This window comes from Pteronotus mesoamericanus, unplaced genomic scaffold (assembly GCF_021234165.1).
Source record: "Pteronotus mesoamericanus isolate MK-2021 breed Mesoamerican mustached bat unplaced genomic scaffold, CSHL_Meso_final contig_58, whole genome shotgun sequence".
Taxonomy (NCBI): domain Eukaryota; kingdom Metazoa; phylum Chordata; class Mammalia; order Chiroptera; family Mormoopidae; genus Pteronotus; species Pteronotus mesoamericanus.
The window spans coordinates 9,057,771-9,079,025 of record NW_026555205.1 but is presented as its reverse complement, the minus strand read 5'-3'; the positions used below and the strand labels follow the sequence as shown (position 1 = coordinate 9,079,025).

Sequence of the window (21,255 nt, the reverse complement as noted above, 5' to 3'; positions counted from 1 at the left end):
CTACCTGGCCAGGGCTCCCCCTGACCAGTTCTAAATTGTATTCTTTTGTTTGCACTCAAGGGATTTTTCTGCAAAGAAGAAAAAGACTTTGATAGCTGGTGTAACCTTGTTCAGAAGGTAAGGATATATGTTTTTCTTAGTCTTAAAAAACAAAAGTTATTCCTTGTGATTCCTTTTCAAAATTATTTTTCATAGTAACATAAACCTAGCCTGATATGACCTCATTGCAAGAGAAAGAAGCTAAGGTGTGGGGAACTGTGCATAACTTTGGGGGAACCAATGAAAATCTTTTGCTAGAAATATGCTTAGTAAGTCAAGTGGGTGATGTTTTTAGCTACATCAAACCTACAAGTCCTGAAATATTCAACTAATATTCTACCATTTTAACCTAAAATCCTAATTTCATATAGCTCAGCCTAAAATTTTCCTCAGTCTGTTCATGACACTGAGATGGTTGAAGAAACTAAACTACTTTGCTATGTATTTCGTAGTCCACTTATAGTTTAATGTATCCTATTATGGTTTAGGCTTGGCAGGGGTGTCCTACCTTTTGGCACCTTTGGGCCACACTGGAAGAAGAGCTGTCTTCGGCCACACATTGAATATATTGTTACACATAATCACAAAAACGTGTCATAATGTTTTAAGTAAATTTATCATTTTGTGTTGGGCCACATTCATAGTCATCCTGGGACACATGCAGCCCGCAGGCCACAGGTTGGACACACCTGGTTTAGGGGACTTGCCTTTCTATTAACTGTCTTATTTATATAAAATATAGGCATGCTGCTAGTTAAAGGAGACACAGTTTGCATAAATCTGTGTAAATCCTAAAGCAAGTTATTCCTTTTTTTGTGTTTTGTGTAAAAGGGTATTTATTGTGTTGCTGGATCACCAATCTTTGTTTCTGCCTCTCTCATCTTCAGCTAACACATGCCAAATATGTGGAAGACTGTTAAACACTTGTTTAAAAAATGAAGGTAGATCATAGGCGGTAGTCAACAGAGCCCTGGATGGGATAGCAGGAGACACAGTGTTCTCCTACCTGCAAAACAAAGAGATTGGAGAGATGGGAGCCCAGAGCCTCTTGCAGGTTTAAAGAGGGCAGATTTTTGTTCACAAGTGAGCAGATGACATGAATGCCCCTAGCTGAACATGAAACCCGAGTTAATAATTAGCTGAGACATAATGAAGAATTATTTTCTAAAAGTAATACTTCCATTTCAGAATGCAGCAAAACTATTTATATCACATTTAATGTTAGAAGAACTATTTTCTGATAAGACTATGCTATCTGAATTAGGACATATACCGTAAGTGTTGGGCTAAATGGAAACCGTGCCAATATGTACCAGTATTTCACTTGAAGCAGATTTTATTTGATTAACCAAAATTTCTTTGGACCCGACACTTCAGGAACATCCCTATATTGAATTGAGCCCATGCAACTGGCATATGGCCCGAACCTCATGATGGAGTTTGGGCAGTGAGTACTGGCCTTCTATCAGATTCTCTGTTTAGTGGCCTTCCCTCCTGGGAAGTTCTAGAATTGAAGAGGGCTGGGTCTTTAGATGGGTCAAATAGAGGATGGGTGTTTTTGGTTGGCCTTTGCTTTGCTTTCACCTTTCAACAACCAGGACACTATCTTAGAGCTTAGGGTATAGATTGCCAACTAGCCAGAAATATAGTGACCCTGCAATGTTTATAGCTGTTTCTATATCTCCTCAGGAAATTCTAAAGGAAAACTTAAGGATGTTTGAATTAGTTCAGAAACATCCATCACACTGGCCTCCCTTCGTACCTCCAGCCAAACCAGAGGTGACAACCACCGGGGCAGGTAAGTGGTTGTTCAGGGGCCCTACAGCCAACATACCCACATGTAACAATTGGTTTATGAGATAGAAGCAATTGTCTGAACTAATCTAGAAATGGTACTTCTGATTACTTAAATCCTCTGATGAACTGATACCTATTTCAAAGAATGATAATAGCAAAAAACGAGCCCAGTGCAAAACTTCCATGAAAAATCATAATGATCAGACATTTTTTTCATGATCTGGTTCAAAATAACAAATCAAAGGCCATGGGTGAGTCAAAAGGTGCCTCCAAGGTTTTACAGAGCTTCATCTTCATCACTGTGATTAGGACTATGTAAAAAGTCTGGTTATTTTGATTATTTATAGAGAATGTCTAATACTTGACAGTGGTCCTATCTGTAAGCCTCCTCCACAACAGCTTTTCTTTAGCAAACAAAGTAAAAATGCATAGTCTTTTCTACTGAGTAATGTGCTGACCACTTTATCCTAAGAACCAAGCTTTTCCTCTTTCTCATTTCTATATTCTGACAGAATTCATTGACTCTACTGAACAACTAGAGGAGTTTGACCTGGAGGAAGATTTTGAGATTCTGAGTGTATAGAAGAATAGTAGGAACTCAACCTGAGGAGTGTCTTTGATCTGGTACCAGAAGAACATGAACTCATTACATAAAACTTTTCTAGTCAGCAAGTGCCTGTTATGCCAACAGCATACAAACATGATAGCAATCAATCATGACTGAGCCAATCACTGTTTCTCAGAAAACAACAACAACAACAACAACAACAACAACCCCTCCCCAGAAAAAACTAGAACAGTTATGACATCTAGGAGCAGAAAGATTAGTAGTCATCCCTTGCTTCCCAGTTTGTCTTACATGGCCACAGCGAACCTGCCACTACTGAAATGAGGAGGTGGACATTTGGAAGATAAAACAGCAGTTCCCATCTTGCTTCAAGCATCAGCAGAGGACATATGGTTACCTGTGCTTCCTCACCCTTTCAGGTGTGACCTCTTTTGGGCTAAATACTAAGAAGCAGTCTATTCCTTTGTTCTAATAATAAAGTGATTACATCAGGGAGAAAAAATTCTTGTTAAATTATTTGAACATGTATTTTAATTGATTATATTTAATTATAATTTATATCAGAAAATTTGTCAAAGAAATTACATCAAATATGGATTTATTGATCTCCTGACTCTTTGGGGGAACCTTACTAGTTAATGTGTTACCCACTGTTCCCTTCCTTATTGATACTTTTGTGAGACATCACCCTGCCCTTAAATCAAATCATGATTGCTTAGATCACGGGTCAGCAAACTTTTTCTGTAAAGGACCAGATAGTAAATGTTTCAGGCTTTGTAGGCCATGTTGCCTCTGTCATATTTATTTAACTCTGCTGTTGGAAGTACAAAAGCAGCCATAGACAATCTGAGCCTGGCTGTAGGCTAATAAAACTGTCTTTACAAAAACAGGTGGATGGTAGATTTAGCCCACAGGCTGTAGTTTGCCAATCACTGTCTTAAAATATTGATATTTGTTTGAGAACTTAAAAACTGTAGTTGAATTAGACTCCATTTTGGTTGATAGCCATATTAGAAAGAATTATTCATGTGGTGACATTTAATCTATGTATCGAATACAATTCCAAACCATTTAAGGATTAGCAACATATTAAATTTTAAAGCACATATTCATCATATTGTCCCTGCCACCCACTCGCTTGTGTGGATGCACCTCAAGTCACAGTGGTGTCTTCCCAGTTTTTTCTTTTCCTATTAATGTGTATGAATTTCACCTCCATCCTCAACAAAGTTCTGTGGAAGGCCTGCAGTTGGAAAGCTAGCACCAAATCAACGTTGTTTGCAGGTTTTTGTTTTTGTTTTTGTTTTTTGTATATTTAAGAATATTATAGCACTTGCTTCCTTAGATTCCAATTTTTTCCTTTTTTCCTAGTAGGTAATGTATTTCAGTGGCTCAAAATTCAAAAGATTCAAAATGGTATTCAGTGAAATGTCTCCTCCCATATGTCAGTTCCATTCCCTGGTGCATTGCCTATGTCATTAATTTTTATCTTCCTAGTGGATATATTTTACACATATATTGTACAAATACATGCATATATATCTTATATTTGATTTTAATGACTTTAACATTTCTCTACTGTTGATTTATCTGAAAGTGATCCTGAAGCCCCAAAAATATGGAAACTCCTTTCTTGACTCTAACATGTGATGGGGCTAAAAGCAATTGTAGGCTTATCTGAAACAGGCTGTGGATTTGTTGCCTGTAAGAGAACTCTTTTTGTCCTTTGACTTTAATTGTATTTTTCCTGCCTCAATGTTTTGTTGTAACGTTCAACTTACAGTAACAGGAGCCCCCATGGCTCATAGGGGGACTCATGAATTACATAGTGAGATGGACTTTAGACAAGCTTTCATCAAAGAACATCAAAAGTCAAATGTTCATATTTAATTTGTTTAATTTGCAATATATAAAGCCAACACTATGCTTATCACTTAGAGAGGAGGTGAAGTAACAATAATTCAGAATATACTGATTAATTTTTGTTTGTGTGGCACAATTTACATAATAGTTAAGGAAACAGAATCATTTGGGAGGTATTGCCTTATGTCAACATAGCCAAGTATTCTGGGAAACTGATAATTAAAGAAAGTGCTTAAAACAAACCCCCCCACAAACAGAACACAATACACTTTACACTCAACTCAGGCTTGATTTAGGTTTTAAAAATGTATTAAAATAGCTTAATGGGCTACCTGTAAAAGGGCAATTGGATGGACATTTTAATGGAAAGTCTCTAACAGCCTCAAAATGCAAAAGCACCAACAAACTGCAGCTTCAGTTTGCTACACTACACATATCTGGATGGCATTTGAATTAAACAGGGACTTCTGAGAAATTGGGATGAGGGATTTACCTTTTTGTTCCTGGAGTCAAAAGTAAAATTCATACCTCCTTACCCATCCAACCTTCTACCCCTAGCCTGGGAGAAAAGACTGTGGTTTTCATTTCCCTTTATGGCCCTGGCCACATATGATGCATCCTCTACTCTGGACCAGGCCAAGTCATATAGGTCTCTGCCTGGGGAAGAAGATGGTAAGGAGGGTGTGATTTGCCTAGGACAATATGAAGTTAATGAGCCTTTCTTGGCTGCTGGCCTTCAAACCTCCCTAAGTAATTTGGAGCCCAGTCGTGCTCACTCTCAAAGTAGTCAAAGCTCACCCTGGGCTACTGGTTGGCACCTCATTCCAGCTCTGCTGCCTGCCTAGACACAGTGGGTTTTCTTGAAAACTGAGGGCTTGCTCTGTGCAGACTTTAGTCATCCATGAATCCTTAGGTAATTTTTTTTTTCATGTGGAAACACTAGGTTCTGGTTTAAGCCAAATAATGTGTGGTGACCTCTGGACATAAAGAGATGACTTATCAGCTACTATAGAAACACTTTGTGATCAAGACGGTAAGGAAAGCTAGCAGTCTAAGAAAGTGGCAGCCCAGCAGGTCTTTTTGACGTAGCTGTGGATAGTCATGCAAACATCCAAATCAAATGGTACCACCAGGTTGATAGAAATAGGACAGCAGATCTCATCAGGGAGGGCTTACCCATTGGGTTTGAGGGTTGGCATAACTAGTGTCCAGTAGTCCAGCCCAAACAAGACTCCAATGTACAACTTGTCAGATAGGCAAATGGGTTTAGGCCTTCCTTTTTGAGATGGTTTGGGTTTGTGAGGTGACTACTGTGTGGGGGAAGGGAGAGCAAGGGGAAGAGTGGCAGGGGCCACCCTATAGGCTTTTCGTACACACCTGGCAGTGGCTGACTCGTGTATGGTGCTGCCCAGCTTTCAATGTTTCTAGTACAGGTTTCTCTCCAAACTGCTGCCACTATTCCACTGTCGTCAGCCAGAAACTATACTTGTTGGCAAAATAGTGGCAGGTTCCCCGGGCACCACTGCATTCAATGAAAGGAGTGGCATGAAAATCCTTTAAGCAGGAACCAGGCGAGACCAGGGACTGGCCTCCACCCTCGGCACCAACAGCAGTGTACTGAAATGGACAAGGGTGAGGTGTGAGCTGGACCCGTGGGAGATGATGGGCAATCTGCTGCTCCAGAAAGGATATGGGCTTCATTCCTAAACTCAGGCCCTTTGGCTCAACCCTACTGTCTAGCCAGCAGACCAAAGGCTGTATTTTAGGACCTGGGCCATTCATTCTCCTTTGCAGTAGCCTCAGGACCAGGAGCATCCCTCCAAGATCCCTGGTGTCCTCCCATCCCACTGCTCATGGGCTGCAACCACATCTCAGCTAGCATTTCCCAAACTGCTGGTGCCTCCTCAGGCAAGGGGGGCAGCTGTTGCTCCACCCTTCGAATTCCATGGATACATAAGCATGAGAAAGGCTGAATTAAGGAAAATTCAATAGGTTTCAAAATGACTTTCTTCTTAGAGCACTTTGTCTACTCCAAGACCCTGGTAGTATATGCCAAGAAGGGAAGGAGCACATAATATTTCACATAGTGGTTAAGCCATTGGACCCTCCCTTATATTTTCAATCTGTACCACAATGTTTAGGGTGGCATATAGTGTTTGTTACCTGCTGTGTACATGTTGGCCTCAGATTAGGCCTAACAACCTGGTTCTCACTCTAGGAAGTTACCACAGCATTCAGTTCCGGGTTTTCCTCATCAGTGCCACTCATGAACTGATAATTTCTGGTCACTGTGTTCATAGACAGAAGCCCCCTCTCTCTACACCTGTCCCCTCCCTCTCACCTCAGCTGGGTTATTATCTGGACCACAGGAAGTGGGAAAGAGGCCTCATACATATCCAGGCCAGCAAATGGCCAATGAGACTAAGGCCTAAGTCAGACACACAGTAACACCTTTCTTTGCAGAACTTCGGCAAAATGTGTCTCCATAAAAGTGACCTTTCCTAATAAATGAAGCATCAGACTTTTCCTCATTTTGCTCCTCAGGTAGAAAACTTTCTAGCATGAATGACACATTACCCTGCCTTACTAAACAAAAGACACTGTATTTTACAATTTGCATATGACCCAGGCTTGTTGCTATGAATGTCAGCTTTTGCTTTGGAGGAGTATGCAGGGACCCTTTACCAAGAGACTAGGCTTGTAGAGTTCTTGGGTGGCCTTTGAATCATTTTCTCCATCGTTCATCCCTTTCAGTAGGCAAGTATCATTGCTTCAGCATGACTTACTAGGTAGTCCAAATTCCTACCCTTGCACGTTTCAGAATATATATAGTCATATTCTAGTATGTTAGAATTATGTGTACAGTAAAAGAGATTCTGAATAAGGGTTTAAGAGCACTCCTATGAGCAAAGTACATGAGATTTCATACATAACTTTTGTGCCATTCCTTGTGGAATCTCAATGGACAGGACAGACTGATAGGTGAATGTTTCTGTATTTACTTGGGACAAACTTCCCAATTCACAAAGATAAAGCAAAAATGGAAGTACCTTACCCCAGGTAGGTAACTAATGTGAGGAAGACTGAAGTTTGGTAATTCTTCAAAGACATTCTCTCACCATTTCACCCCTGGTGATTTAGCGAAGAACCTCTGGTGAAGCCAGTACTTCCTTCAGTGGATACCACAGTGGTTTGCTCTGGGAGTTATCCTGGCCCTAAACTTTGCTTTTTACTCATTTAATGTCCCCAGTTACTCATGGAATTTCATTTGAGGGATCTGATGTTTCCTTAGGCTTACAGATAGTCTGAGCTCTATCTTACAGCATAGTTGGCCATTGCCTTCCCACCAGAAATGGCAAGGCAGCAGAAACCCCAGCAAGAACATGGAAACAGAGCATGCCCTCATCTGAGCCTTTTGGGAGGAGGTGGCAATGGCTAGAGGGAAAGTGGGCAGAAGAGAATGGAGTGCCATGCCCAGCCTGACCAATGAGAGTGTGTCCCTGCCCTAAGCAGGTACAGCTTGTCCTTTGCTGTCCAACTGGTGATACATAGATATTCTCACCCATGAACCACTGGGCACAAACTGTTCCTTTATACTCATACCTGTAATTACCTGTCATTCATGCATAACTGGGCTCTCTGGCCTATAGCCAAGCCTAGGCCAAGCATTTTCCTTACTTTCAAACTCTGTGGTTTCTACTCCGTGTCCCTTGAGTCTGGAAGTCAGTATGAGGGACCCTCCCAGAGATCCCTGCCCTCTGCCTCTACACTGGGGTCAGGGGCCTTACCATGAGGAAGGAGTACCTAGTCCAGAGGCTGTGCCAGCCCAGGGGGTACTGTGGAATGGTGATATCCTGGCTGGGCACAGCAATGGCTTGTGAGGGTGCCTCACACACAGAGCAGTGGCTGATGTTCTGAGGGATCTTGGTCTGGCTGATGAGCATCATGGGGATGGGGGAAGAGGTGTAGAGCCAGCAGGATTTATCATTGTGCATGGCATAGTGGCACACTTCATTGATGTTGCAGTAGATGAAGGGCATGGTACTGAAGCGGGGCAGGCAGGAGCCAGCAAACCCTGGAAGGAGATAAGGTAGGCAGGAGTAGGGCTGGGACTATGCCTAGGGCTACTAGGACTTAGCTGGATGGTGGTTTGGTTTTACATTCAACCACTTGTACCAGAGCAGGGACACCTTTCCTACCCATCCTGGAATACTACACATACTGAAGTCTGTTAATCAAATCCTATTTTTACTGCACCAGGGAAGTTTGATAATGAAAATAATATTTTTATAAACTGAATAATATCTCCTGAATTAATGTTCTTTGTAAAGCCAGCATTTACTAGAGTGAGTCTGCTTTTCAGAATTAGTATACCTGTAGACTACACAATTAATTCTTGGGTAATTATCCTTGCCTCATAGGTCATCTTATTATTGCTACTATTAATGACTAACATTTTGGGGTGCTTAATATGTGCCAAACATTGTTCTAAGCATTTTACATTGGGTGAAATATGTAATCCTTACACCACTTAATGAGATAGGTACTAGAATTAGCCTTGTTCCTTTCAGGAGGAAGTGAAAGCTTAGAGGTTGAATAACTTTCCCCAGGTACATGACTAGTGTTAGAACATAGATCTGATTCCAGAGCTGGTGCTTGTAACCCACTACCCAACAGTGGGCCCCTCAAGGGCTGGGGTAAGTGAAGAGCATGTCTCTTGGTTCTTGTGGAGACAGATGGCTAGGATTGGCTGTGAGAATCAGTACCCACCCAAGTCCTGGTTGTGGGCTTTCTCCTGCCCCTCCACGAACAGCAAGCTGTAACTGAACCACAGCTGGGTCGTCTCAGAGGGGCACAGGGGCACCTGTTTTGACTGGCTGTGCTTCACCAAGGTGTAGCCCACTCTCACGCTCTGTCCACGCAATCCAGCCTTCCGAAAGGGGCCCTGTTTTCCAGGAGATCCTGAGAGGGAAAGAGCAGAAAAGGGGTGAGACAGTTGTAGCCAATAATAATAGCAGCTACTCACTTTGTGCTGAGTGTTAAGAAAGGCACAATTTCATCACCTCACTTTGTAGATGAGGAGACTGAGGCTCAGAGGTCCCACAGCTAGCAAGTGTGGAGCTAGAAGGCCAATTTAGATGGAGAGTAGTTCCCCCTTACCTGGGGTTTTGCTTTCTGCAGTTTCAGTTACCTGTGGTCAACCACAGTTCAAAAATATTAAATAGAAATTTTCAGAATTAAACACTTCATAAGTTTTAAGCAGCTGCTTGCCATTCCGAGTAGTGCAGTAAAATCTTGCACCATCCTGTTCTGTCCTGCCCAAAATGTGAACCATCCTTTTGTTCAATGTTTCCACACTGTATATGCTCCCTGCCCATTAGTCACTTAGTAGCCATCTCAGTTACCAGGTCACTTTAGTTCAAGTGACCCCTATTTTGCTTAATAATGACCCCAAATCCATTCACATAACTTTTATTACAGTATATTGTTATAAATGTTCTATTTTATTATTATTGTTAATCTCTTACTATGCCTAATTTCTTAATTCAACTTTATCATTGCTATGCATGTATAGGAAAAAACCACTATATATAGAATTCAGTACTCTTTGTGGTTTCAGGCATCCACTGGGGGTCTCAGAATATATCCCTTACAGATAATGGGGGAGTGCTATATCCAGTTACAGAATCCCCATTTTAAAAAGCACACTATCCAACTTCCCTTCCACAGTCACCTGGCTTTGGGTTCTCTAAGAAGGGGCGGAGGGGTTTACTTCTCAGGCCAGGGCCCTCATAGGAGGTAACTAAGCACCTTTACATATTGAATCAGAGGCAACAAAAGAAGAGCAAGGATTAGCAGGACAAAATCATACCTCCTCCCCTTCCCATGGCAAATGATCACACCACATTCCTAAGGAGCCTCAGAGCTGTTCTCTAATCAGGACAACTGATTTGCTATCTCTGATGTAAGATGGGAGGTAAGTAGCAAAACAATATATCTGATCTCAAATTTTCTTATCTCTTGAACCACACATTGATCCACATCACAATCCCTCGGTAGAAAAAGGGAGGTGCAAGGCAAGAAGCCATGCTGTACAATACAGTCAGGGCTCTTAAGAGCTGGAAGATGGAGGAGGATCAAGATAGTGGAGGAGTGAGTGGAAGTCACACTGACCTCCTCCCAGGACCAACCTGGAATTACAACTAAATTGTGGAGAAATCACCTGGAACAAACAACTGAACAATAGCAAGAGAGGAGCCTTTTAACCTTGGGCAAACAGAGAATCAGTTTTAGCCCAACCTGACTGGTAAGGAGTGCGGTACAGACTTGAGAAGGCGGGCGGGGCACCCACGGGCAGCAGCACCAGAAGGATATGGAAACGGCCAGTTGGATCCCCCTGAGAAGAGCGGGGTCTAAACCATAAGCAGGGATCTCCAGCCTACAGCACCAGAGCCCAGAAAGTACACAGATAAAGCCAGCTGCAAAAAGCAGCAGGGTTGCTCTCTGCCAGAAATGGGCAGCTGGAGATGCAAAGAGCCATTTAAAGGGCTAATGCATACATGTTTATATGCAGCCACTTATCCTGGGCTCTGGCAAAGGCAGGGGCAGAGTGGGCTAGAGATGCCTGAGGAGAGACTGGGGAAAGAGACTTCGAGGAGAAAACTGAGAGAGTAGCTGGTGGGATTCCAGTGCTGACTCATCCCCCTTATGGCAGCAACCATCTTGCTCAAGCAGACCATTCCCCTGAGTGGCAACAGCATGAAAGGACAAATAGCCCTGTCCCCAGGAGGCTCCACCTAGGTCCAGCTGTGCTAAAACCTGACAGCTGAGTACAAAGTGGCAGCCACAGATAGTAGATCCCTGGCTAAAGGGGGTGCAGAGTGGTCTAGAGACACTTGAGGAGAGACTGGAGATGAAGGTTTTGGGGAGAGAATGGAGAGTAGCTGGGCGGGATCCTGGTGCTGACTCCTCCCCCATATGGCAGCAGCCATCTGGCTCAGGCAGACTACTCCCCTGAGAGGCAGCAGCGTGAGAGGACCTAATAGCCCCACCCTCAGGAGGGACTCTGCCCTGCCCTGTGGTGTCTCTAAGCTGGCCTGCTGAGTGCAGAGAGACTAGATTAACAGCTGAAGGAGACAGCCACAGACAGTAGATTCCTGGATGTCTCAAACAGACTGCCTAAGGTAAGACTGGGTCAACATTTGACATCATAGAGGCAGATCCAGAAAGAAAAAATAGTGGTCTCCTACCATAGAAGTACACACCACAAAGTCAGATCAAGACAAATCAATGTAAGAAGCAGAAGGAAAAAAAAATGCTCACAAATGGAAGAAAAAGAAACACCCCACAGTAGAAAGGAAAGGAGGAATCCCCAGAAAGAGAACTAAATGAAATAGAGGCAAGTAAACTATTTAGTTTAGCAAGATATTGAGTTCCAAACAACAGTTCTAAGGAAGCTCAATGAGCTCAGTGAGATCAGAGAGAATTACAAAACTACAGGGAAACTATGAGGAACTTACTGCAAACTATATCAGTGTGAAAAAGGACATAGAAACTATCAATAAGAGACAAAGAGGAAATGAAAAATACAATTTCTGAATTGAAGAACACAGTAGAAGGAATCAAAAGCAGGCGAGATGAAGCAGAGGATTGAATGAGCGAGCTGGATGACAGGGTCGAAAAAAGTTCCCAGACAGAGCAAGAAAATGAAAAAGACTCAGAAATAATTAAGAGGAATTTAGAGGAATGCAGGACAACCTGAAATGTAATAATATCCAGATAATAGGGGTAGAAGGAGGAAGAGAAGGAAGGAGAAGAAGATGGAAGAAGAAGAAGGAGGAGGAAGGAGGAGGAGGAGGAAGAGGAAGAAGAAGAAGTAGAAGGGGAAAGAGCAGGGGAGGAGGAGGAGGAGGAAGAAGGAAGAAGAAGAAGGAGGAAAAAGAAGAAAAAGGAGGAAGGGGAGGAGGAGAAAGAAGAAGAAGAGGAGCAAGGGATAGAGAACCTATTTGAAAAAGTAATCATGGAAAACTTCCCTAATTGGAGGAGAGAAAAAGTCACAAAGTCCAGTTAGCACTGAGGGTCCCATTCAAGAGGAACCCAATGAGGCCCACTCCAAGATACATCATAATTAAAATGGCAAACATCAAATACAAACAGAGAATCCTAAGGGAAGCAAGGGAGAAAGAGGTAATAACATATACAGGAGCCCCAATATGGCAAGAAGCTCATTTCTCAACAGAAACACTACAAGTCAGAAGGGAATGGCAAGAAATATTCCAAGTCATGAAGAGCAAAGCCTCAACTAAGACTGCTCCACCCAGCAAGGCTCTCAATTAAAATGGAAGGCGAAGTAAGTAGCTTCTCACACAAAAGAAGGCTAAAAGAGTACACCTCAACCAAACCAGCATTGCAAGATATGCTAAAGGGACTGCTTTAAGAAGATGAAGAAAAAGAGTCTATGAATACACATTTCTCTCACAGTCACCAATACTTGATATTACCAATATTTTTAATACTTATTAATCTGATTGCCACGATGATGTATTATTTTAATTGTTAATTATTTGTTGATACTTAACCTGTTTTTGCATAATTCTTGCCTATTTCTATTATTTTTAAAAGAAGCTTTAAATGACTTTTTGGTATTCCTTACCCATTTTTTGATTAAATGTTTGTAGAATGTTTTCCCTAAAAGAAAAGAAAAACAAACAAACTATTAACCCTTTTATAGATGTGTTACAAATACTTTCCTATTCTATTACTTGTCCTTTAACTTTTTTTACATGAATATTACTGTATAGTCTTAAATATTTAATAGAGTCATATTGTCAAGATTTTACTTTATAGCTTCTGGGTTTGAATATGTTACTTCAGGGTAAGAAAAATATTATTTTGTATTTTCTCCTAAAACTCCTTAGATTTTATATATTGATTTTTAACTCACCTGAATATTTCTTTTATAATCTGTGAAATAGGTCTCTATATTTGTTTTATTTCAAGTAATAGTGATCCATGCACCTTATATGTTGAATAAGCTTTATTTTCCCCACTGATTTGAAATGTCAGTTTAATCATATATTACATTGTTAGAAAGATATATACGTTTGTTTCTAGAATGCTCATTTTATTTCATTGATCTACTTGATTATTTCTGTGTATGTGTCATGATTGCTGAGACTTTATAAAGGATTTAAATTTTTAATATTTTATAATGGATCTTGACATTTAAAAAATAATAAAATCAATCTGCATTAAAAAAGAAAGAAGGAACTCCAACTTTTTGCAACAACATGGATAGAACTAGAGAATATTACACTAGGTGAAATAAGCCAGTTGGTGAAAGAGAAATACCATATCATCTCACCTATAAGTGGAATCTATTCAACAAAATAAACTAACGAACAAAATAAACCACAGGCACGGAAACATGCAGTAGAGTGAAAGTGACCAGAGGGGAAGGGGAAGGAGGACAACGGTGGACAGAAGGGAAAGGGACTAGACAAAGAACATGTATGAATGACCCATGGAAACGGACAACAGAGTGGGAATTGACTATGGGGTGGCGGGGGTGGGATGGATGGAGGAACGAAAAGGGGGAAAATTGAGACAACTGTAATAGAATAAACATGATTTAAAAATAAAATTAATTTTAGAAAAGTAGAAGACAACCCATAAAAGGAGTTGGAACAGGACTTTGTCTTCAAGAATGTAGGGCTCTAATCCTTCACAGGCTCAGAGAGAATGAATTTGTGCCCTGTTTTCCAGCCTCTGGGCAGTGTCAATTTCCTAATTCTCAAATTTGAGATTTTAACTCACCACCAAGCCCCTAACCCTCACAGAAGCCCTCTCCCCCTAGTGCCGACATTGCCAGACCTTCAAAACCTGGAGGGCCTTGCAGTCCAGGAAGACCAGGATCACCAAGAGGCCCAGGTGGGCCAGGGGGCCCGCTTAGGCCATCTTTGCTAGGGATGCCAGGTAAACCTTTGGAGCCTGCAAAGAGAGAAGGCCCACAGTGGGGTACTCAATATGGAGGGTCTGGAGGAGCACTCCTGAAAAAGGGGACTCGTATGTCATGCCCAGGACTCACCAGGAGAGGGCACACAGGCCATGATGTTGCAACACAAACTGAGCTAAGGGCCGAGATTCCTGGGCTAATCGTTAGTTCATGTTGGGGCATCTGGGCCCTGGGACTGCACTCTAAACTTAGCTCTTCTGATCCACTTCATATTTATTTCCTTCTCCCTTCCTCTTATCCTCCCAGCAATGCTGGGAAGAAAGCAAGGCCATTGCTGGCATCTCATGTCAGAAATGAGGACATGTAAACCAAGAGAGACTACTAACTTATTCTAGTTGGGGAGGGGGAAAATAGATTAGAAGCCAGGTTTCCTGTCCCACAGCCCTGGGCTTTCTCCATTGTTTTTCATCCTCTGCCACACTCCCTCCTCCTCTCAGCAGCATGTTAGTGGGGGTCAAGCTGTCTGGAGTAACCGCTATGCTCTGTCCACACGTTCTCTAAAACCAAGTACAACTGCTGGTTCTGCTGGCCCTTCCTCCTCCAAAGAAGCTTGAGAGGTCTGTGAGGAGCATAGGAAATGCTTGAGGAAAGCACCCCCTGAGATGTGGGCTTTCTAGCCATTTTTTTCAGCCTCTCAGCCAAGGCTGTCTCAGTTCCCCTTTCTGAGGCACCAACCTTACCTTGTAGGCCTACAGGGCCTCAAACTCCAGGATCTCCCATGGGACTAGGGATGCCATCAATACCCTGTAGACCCATGGGTCCAGGAGGAGCCTGAATGGCTTCTGCAATTGGTGTTTGGCCAGGAGCACCTCGGGGGCCAGAAAAGCCTATGGGCAGGTAAGGGGAATGGAAATGTCAGACTGATGCCGAGGAGGCAGCTGAAGTTGGTCCCTGGAAGCCTTCCTTTCTGCCTCATAATCGCCAGCTGTCTGCTCTTCCTCTTTGTCCTCACAGTCCCCACTGAATACCACACAACGTTCTCTTTACCCAATGCCCAGTGGATTGGTAGCTCCTTGAGGGTAAGACCTAAGTTGTATTTATCTTTTCTTCTCAGGGTCTGGTATATAGTAGGCAAATCAGGAAATGTTTGTTGTAAATATGGTAGTTTGGGACTTGGCTGGGGGCTGGGATGGTTGGTTTACTCACTCGCTGGTAAGAACACAGTGCAAAGGAAGGTAAGGGGACATCTGCAATCCTAGAGGTTCAGTTGGCATCACAGCCTAGAACCCCAAACCTAGGTAGCTGCCTTACTATTAAAGCCAAACAAACCAATTTGCTTACTAATTTATTGAATAAATTTCTTGAGTGCCTACTGCATAGATCAGGGGATAGAGCAGTGAATAAAATAGATGTTTATGGACATTATGGTCTGGTGATAAAGATGAAAAATGTACAACCTGACAAATATCATTAATATTACTGCAAACTGTGAGAAGTGCTACAAAGGAAATAAACAGTGAAATGACAATTGCAGGGAGGACAGGGCTATGAGGTGGAGAACTAGCTTTAGAGAGAGTGATAAGTAGTATTTTATAAGCAGTAACATTTAAGCTGAGACCATTGAAGCATTAGAAAGAGCTGGGGGGTGGTACAAGAGTATTTCAGGAACTAGAAGTAGCATGTGCAAAGGCTCAGTGGCCAGGTGAGCACAGAGAGCTGCAAAGGGGAGGGAGGCATCACATAGGGCTTTGTGGCCATAATTTGTTTATTTGTATGTCATGGGAAGCCAGCGGATGATTTAAGTTTTTATGAAATCTCTTTCACCACTGTGTGGAGAAATGACTGTTGGGAGAGGTACACAACAGAAACAGGGAGACCATTTAGCAGGTCACTACAGTGATTTCATGTGGGAAATATCTATAACTTGGACCTGGATAGTAGTGGTGGAGGTGATAAGAGGTGAGTGGATACAAAGCACATTTAGGATATACAACCCTCAGGGCTTGCTAATGCATTGGATGTCTGTGAGTGACAGAGGTGGTGGTAAAGGATGGGAAAGATGGTTCATTTCTGGATTGAGGAAATGGGTGAGTAGTGATCTGAATACAAACACAATGCCCACTAATGCAGAATGGGGAGACCAGTGGCAGGATGCACGGTGGCAAAGTAGCAGTGGTTTTCAGTCCTAGGAGCTGATGGAGGCAGAAGTATCCCCAAATTGCTTCCCTGGAGGAACTTAATTGAGCTGTTTCATGCATCCAGGCTTTCTTGGAGTGGTGTGCAGTGACTCCTGAAGGAGTGTTTCCTTCAAACCCCTCTCTTGAACAAGCCCAGCACACATTTTCAGCTCACCTCTTGGGTCTGCCTTCCCCTTCATCCCACGTAATCCTGGGGTCTCCAGGTGGCCCAACCTTGCCTGGAGTCCCCATGAAGCCAGGCTCAACTTTCATACCTGACAAAGTCCAAAGGAAAGCAAATCAGAGCCTGGCATAGTGGTACTGCTGGTAGGGAGTAGAGACTAGGCTGAGATGAGGGTGGGAAGAGCATTATCAGCTGGCCTCTCTTCACAGGGCTACAGGAATAAGTCATGTCTGATTGTAGAATGGGACAGGGTCCAGCAGCCAGCCAAGCTAGCAATCATACCTTTCAGTCCTAGCTCTCCAGGGAGGCCAGAGAAACCTGGAATTCCTTTGTGTCCTTTGGGCCCTTTAGAGCCAGGATTTCCAGGGAAGCCAGGATCTCCAGGGTCACCTTGATCAGAGGATGGCCCAGGAGGACCTAGGGGCCCTGGAGGACCTGGACGGCCTAGGGATGAGATAGGAAGAGTGATAAGTAGGGGCAGGAGAGCAGGAAGTAGCCACTGCTGAAAGCCTTGGGACTGATAAGAAGCCAAACATTCTCATCCCCAGGGCAGAGAATGTTATTTTTCCATCTGTGTGGCCCCTGTGTGCAGACCTTCCCAGACCTTTTTAGCAAAATGCAGCGTATTCCCGTCTTCCATGTCCTGGCTGGGGGAAGGGTGTGAGGCCAGCAGGCCCATGCGTGTCCAGCCATAGAGATGGAGCTGGACCGTGTATGGGACCTCCCCAAACTTCAGATAAAAGGTGATGGCCAGCTCCCTTTTGGTCTTCCCGTCTTTACCTTGTTCTCCATCCAGGCCAGGTCGCCCAGGGTCTCCAGGCTGTGCTGCTATGACTGATGGCAAAGAGAGGCCTAGGGCACCAGGGGGACCAGCAGGGCCCTTGAGACCTGGAAAACCTGCAAAGAACAAATAAAAAGAGCTGCGTGGACTTTCTGTGCCCAGCAGAGGGCCAGGTTCTCTCAGAGAAAGTGGACATTTACACAGAAAATGGAAATGGTTAGGTAGTTGCCAGACCAGCAGACACCAACAGAAGGTTCTTCTCCCTTCATTCTACTTTGGCAGCCAGCAGATAAAGTAGCTGACAGGGTTCAGAGACTCCTTCTTCATAGCAGGTGCTGCATTTAATTGGTATAGAGCTTTGGAAAGTTCTAGCTCCCCTATCTCACCGATAATGGAAATATTTTAGATTTCCTCCAAATCAGGAAAAAAAGGCATGACTGCAGCACATGGAATGGAAGATTCCCAAAGTGTTTTTAAATCTATTGTTCCTGTTGCAAATTTCATTAAGTTAGCTAGTTATGTCTGATGTTGTTCAGAAAAGGTTACAGATCGAGGTGGGGCACAATTCCCAACTAGTCAGAATAGATACCTGCTGGGTTAGAATGAAGGCGCCCAGGGCACTGAGCCTCCTAATGTCTTGTAGGGCTAACTTCTAGATCTTCTAGGAAAACTGGAAAATACTTTTATAGGTAAATTCATATTAGCTGAATGCATGCTTAACTAAGGCTAGAGAACATATTTCTCTGTACTAAGTCCCTTCCCCCTTTTTGGCCAAAGAGAATAGTCATGTATTAGAGTAGATACAGAATACTTGTTTGCTCAAATTTTAATACTGCTTTACAAGTGTTCTGTTTGTAGAATGATTTCTATTATAATATGTTCAAAACAAAAACATTCAACTGATGACAGAAGATTTATTTAATACATACATTGAATACATAGATGGAACTCTTGATGAAAAAACATATCAAAGCCATACACACAAATGTAGAAGTTCATATTATACTTTTATCATGGAAGAAATGTACTTATTACTTTGGTATATTTTAGAAGATAGTAAAATGAAGGGAAATAGTCAAGCTGGTTGATAAATTATTCTGATGGTTGAGAGTCTTATTTTTTGTTTGTGACAAGAAAATCCAAAAATATCAGTTGCATTTATTTTTGACAACCTGATTATATTAATGCTGACTTCCTCATATTTAGGTTAGGAATAGTAAAGGTAAATCCATGAAAACTTGTAAAGAAAAATGGTAGACTGGTCGTGTTTTTAATAGCTCATTAATTAATTGAATGCTGAGAGAATAAAGAGAAGTAAAAAACACATTTCAAGAAAAGTCTCCAATTATTACAGGTCGAAAAAAGAAACAATTAAAAAATATAAAGGAGAACTTGTTGCCAAGCCACATGGTGCTACTTATAATATTGTCAAGTGTCTCTTGAAAAATCTTTGAATTATTTTTCATCTTCACAAAAGTAAAAATCTGAAAAGAGACATATTGGGTTTTTTCCTGAAAAAAAATATATGCTGAAATTATGCAAAACTACTAAATGAGACACCATGTATAGTAGAATGAGTGTGGGCAGCACATGGATTATAAAAATTTCCATTTCAATTTTTGGAACCACCTCCTTTTTTACCTGTTTATTTTATAATTACACAATTTACCATTAAACTTGAAATAAAGGTATTACTACTGACCTCAAGTAGGAAAAAAAAACTCATTAAGACACTCTAAGTGATCATATGAAAATGCAAGATGCACAGTTTTCCAACTCATTCCAGTGTCAGAGACTTAGAAAACCCTAAATGTACAAAGTCAGCCTCTAAATAGTGAGTACAAATAAATGGTGTATTTTGAAATTATTTAGCTCTTTCCGAAAGCGACCAGAGGTGACCTCTGAGAATGGTTCAATTCAATTGACCCAGAAAGCCCCACAAAATCATGCAAATCAAGATGTTCAAATCTTCATGTTCACTTTAAGAACACCTGTGAATCCATCGAGATGAATTTTCCAAAAGCCACCAAGTATCTGAAAGATGTCACTTTAAAGCAGCAATGTGTCCCATTCCATCGATACAATGGTGGAGTTGGTAGGTGTGCCCAGGCCAAACAGTGGGGCTGGACATAGGGTCGGTGGCCCACAAAGAGTGCCGAGTTTTGCTGCACGTGCTTAAAAATGCAGAGAATAATACTGAACTTAAGGGTTTAGATGTAGATTCTCTGGTCATTGAGCACATCCAGGTGAACAAGGCTCCAAAGATGCAGCATAAAACTTACAGAGCTCATGGGTGGATTAGCCCATGCATGAGCTCTTCCTGCCTCACTGAGAGGATCCTCACTGAAAAGGAGCAGATTGTTCCTAAACCAAAGAGGAAGTTGTGCAGAAGAAAAGGATATCCCAGAAGAAACTGAAGAAAGAGAATCGTATGGCCTGGGAGTAAATTCAGCATAAAATAAATACTAATAAAAGTAAAAAAACAATAAAAATAAAAATAAATTATTTAGATAAAGGTATTGTAGAGTCAGAAATTGCTCTAGGAAGTTTCCTCAGGGGTATATCCTCATTTTACACTGATTTCTATGATCAAGTCAGAGACAGATATTGAGAAAAGCAGAAGAATATTTAGAAATCATAAGTAAAAAATAACCCAGATACAATGAACATCTGTTCCAACCCCCCAATTATGTAAGAAAAAAGTCATATTACCTTTGTCTGCATGCCCTTCACAGATCCTACCACCTTCCCTCCCTCTCAGAGGCACTGACTCCTGAATTTCATGTTCACCATTTCCTTCTCATCACACTTTGACCATGGATATTTGTATCCTAAACAATATATTGGTTGTTTTTGCTTATTTGTGAACCTTTAACAATGGAATCATACCAACTATATCCCTCTAGTACTTGCTTTTTTTCCTCTCCCAACATTTCTGAAATGTATCCATCCTGACATGGGCTGTTTATTGCATTTGTAATTGTGATTTTATTACCTTAGATACTAAAGGAAATGAATAATTTAATGACCAGGCATTCACAGTTCAAATTTGAAATCAGAATAGGCAACTCCTCTGCCCCTATGATTCTATCTGGATCCCCTCTTCTCTATCTCCTGTGAAATGAGTCACACAATCTCCCTACAGGTTCAGACCCTGTTTGAGCCCTCATTCTGGAGAACCTGCAGGCTTTCAGACAAGAACAGTTTGGGCCAGGCCAAAGGAAAGAATAAACAGAGACAGCAGATAGACCAATAAAAATGCATCAGGAAATGAATTAATATGAATACAGACCCCGGAAAACATACACATGTTATATAAACATGAACATTATACAAATATTCACATAAATAAGTAAAATATAGAACATCAGGCCCCAAAACTATGAGGAATGGAACATTTTTCAAACATGTTTCCTCAGTTAACATGTAATGATATAATGGCTAACATTTCTTGGGCACCTAACTATGTGCCAGACATTGTGCTAAGTGCTTTCGTATACATTACCTTACTCCTCTCTGATTCCTCACCAAAACTCTGAGGTAAATTCTCTTATTATGCTCATTTTATAGAAAAGGAAAAGTAAAGGTTCATTTGGAAATGAGGGGCAAGTAACTTCCTTGTTCAAGGTCATACAACTACTAAGAGGTAGAGCTAGAATTTGAATCCAGCAACTTGACTTCAGAGCCCATACTCTTAATCATAATTCTATGCTAAATTAATTTCCTCTTTTATACCAATTGGGATATATATGGGTCTTCAGAACATTCCTAATGAGAGTAAAAGAATCAGAATTCTCTCTCACTACTTGACAGGTAAGGAAAGGGAGGCTCAAAAAAGGACTTCTGATAATGTGTGTTAGGGGCTGAGATTAGGGCAGAACCAACTTTTAC

The 21,255-nt window shown here is 41.8% G+C and overlaps 2 protein-coding genes across 3 annotated transcripts in view; one reads left to right on the top strand and one right to left on the bottom strand.

Moving 5' to 3' along the window:
- ATG4A (autophagy related 4A cysteine peptidase) overlaps nucleotides 1–2,906 on the top strand; it is a 63,164-nt gene extending 60,258 nt beyond the window's left edge. For both annotated transcript variants that reach the window (XM_054580375.1, XM_054580376.1), the window contains exons 11-13: nucleotides 61–117; nucleotides 1,729–1,837; nucleotides 2,349–2,906. In XM_054580375.1, coding sequence (XP_054436350.1) covers nucleotides 61–117; nucleotides 1,729–1,837; nucleotides 2,349–2,419 — 237 coding nt within the window. In that variant the 3' untranslated portion in view covers nucleotides 2,420–2,906. The remainder of the gene's footprint in view (nucleotides 1–60; nucleotides 118–1,728; nucleotides 1,838–2,348) is intronic.
- Nucleotides 2,907–5,553: 2,647 nt separating this feature from the next.
- LOC129076222 (collagen alpha-6(IV) chain-like) overlaps nucleotides 5,554–21,255 on the bottom strand; it is a 356,839-nt gene continuing 341,137 nt past the window's right edge. Inside the window, 9 exon segments of the mRNA XM_054580400.1 lie at nucleotides 5,554–5,884; nucleotides 8,056–8,342; nucleotides 9,038–9,229; nucleotides 14,141–14,257; nucleotides 14,963–15,109; nucleotides 16,575–16,614; nucleotides 16,616–16,674; nucleotides 16,866–17,027; nucleotides 17,364–17,480. Coding sequence (XP_054436375.1) covers nucleotides 5,624–5,884; nucleotides 8,056–8,342; nucleotides 9,038–9,229; nucleotides 14,141–14,257; nucleotides 14,963–15,109; nucleotides 16,575–16,614; nucleotides 16,616–16,674; nucleotides 16,866–17,027; nucleotides 17,364–17,480 — 1,382 coding nt within the window. The 3' untranslated portion in view covers nucleotides 5,554–5,623.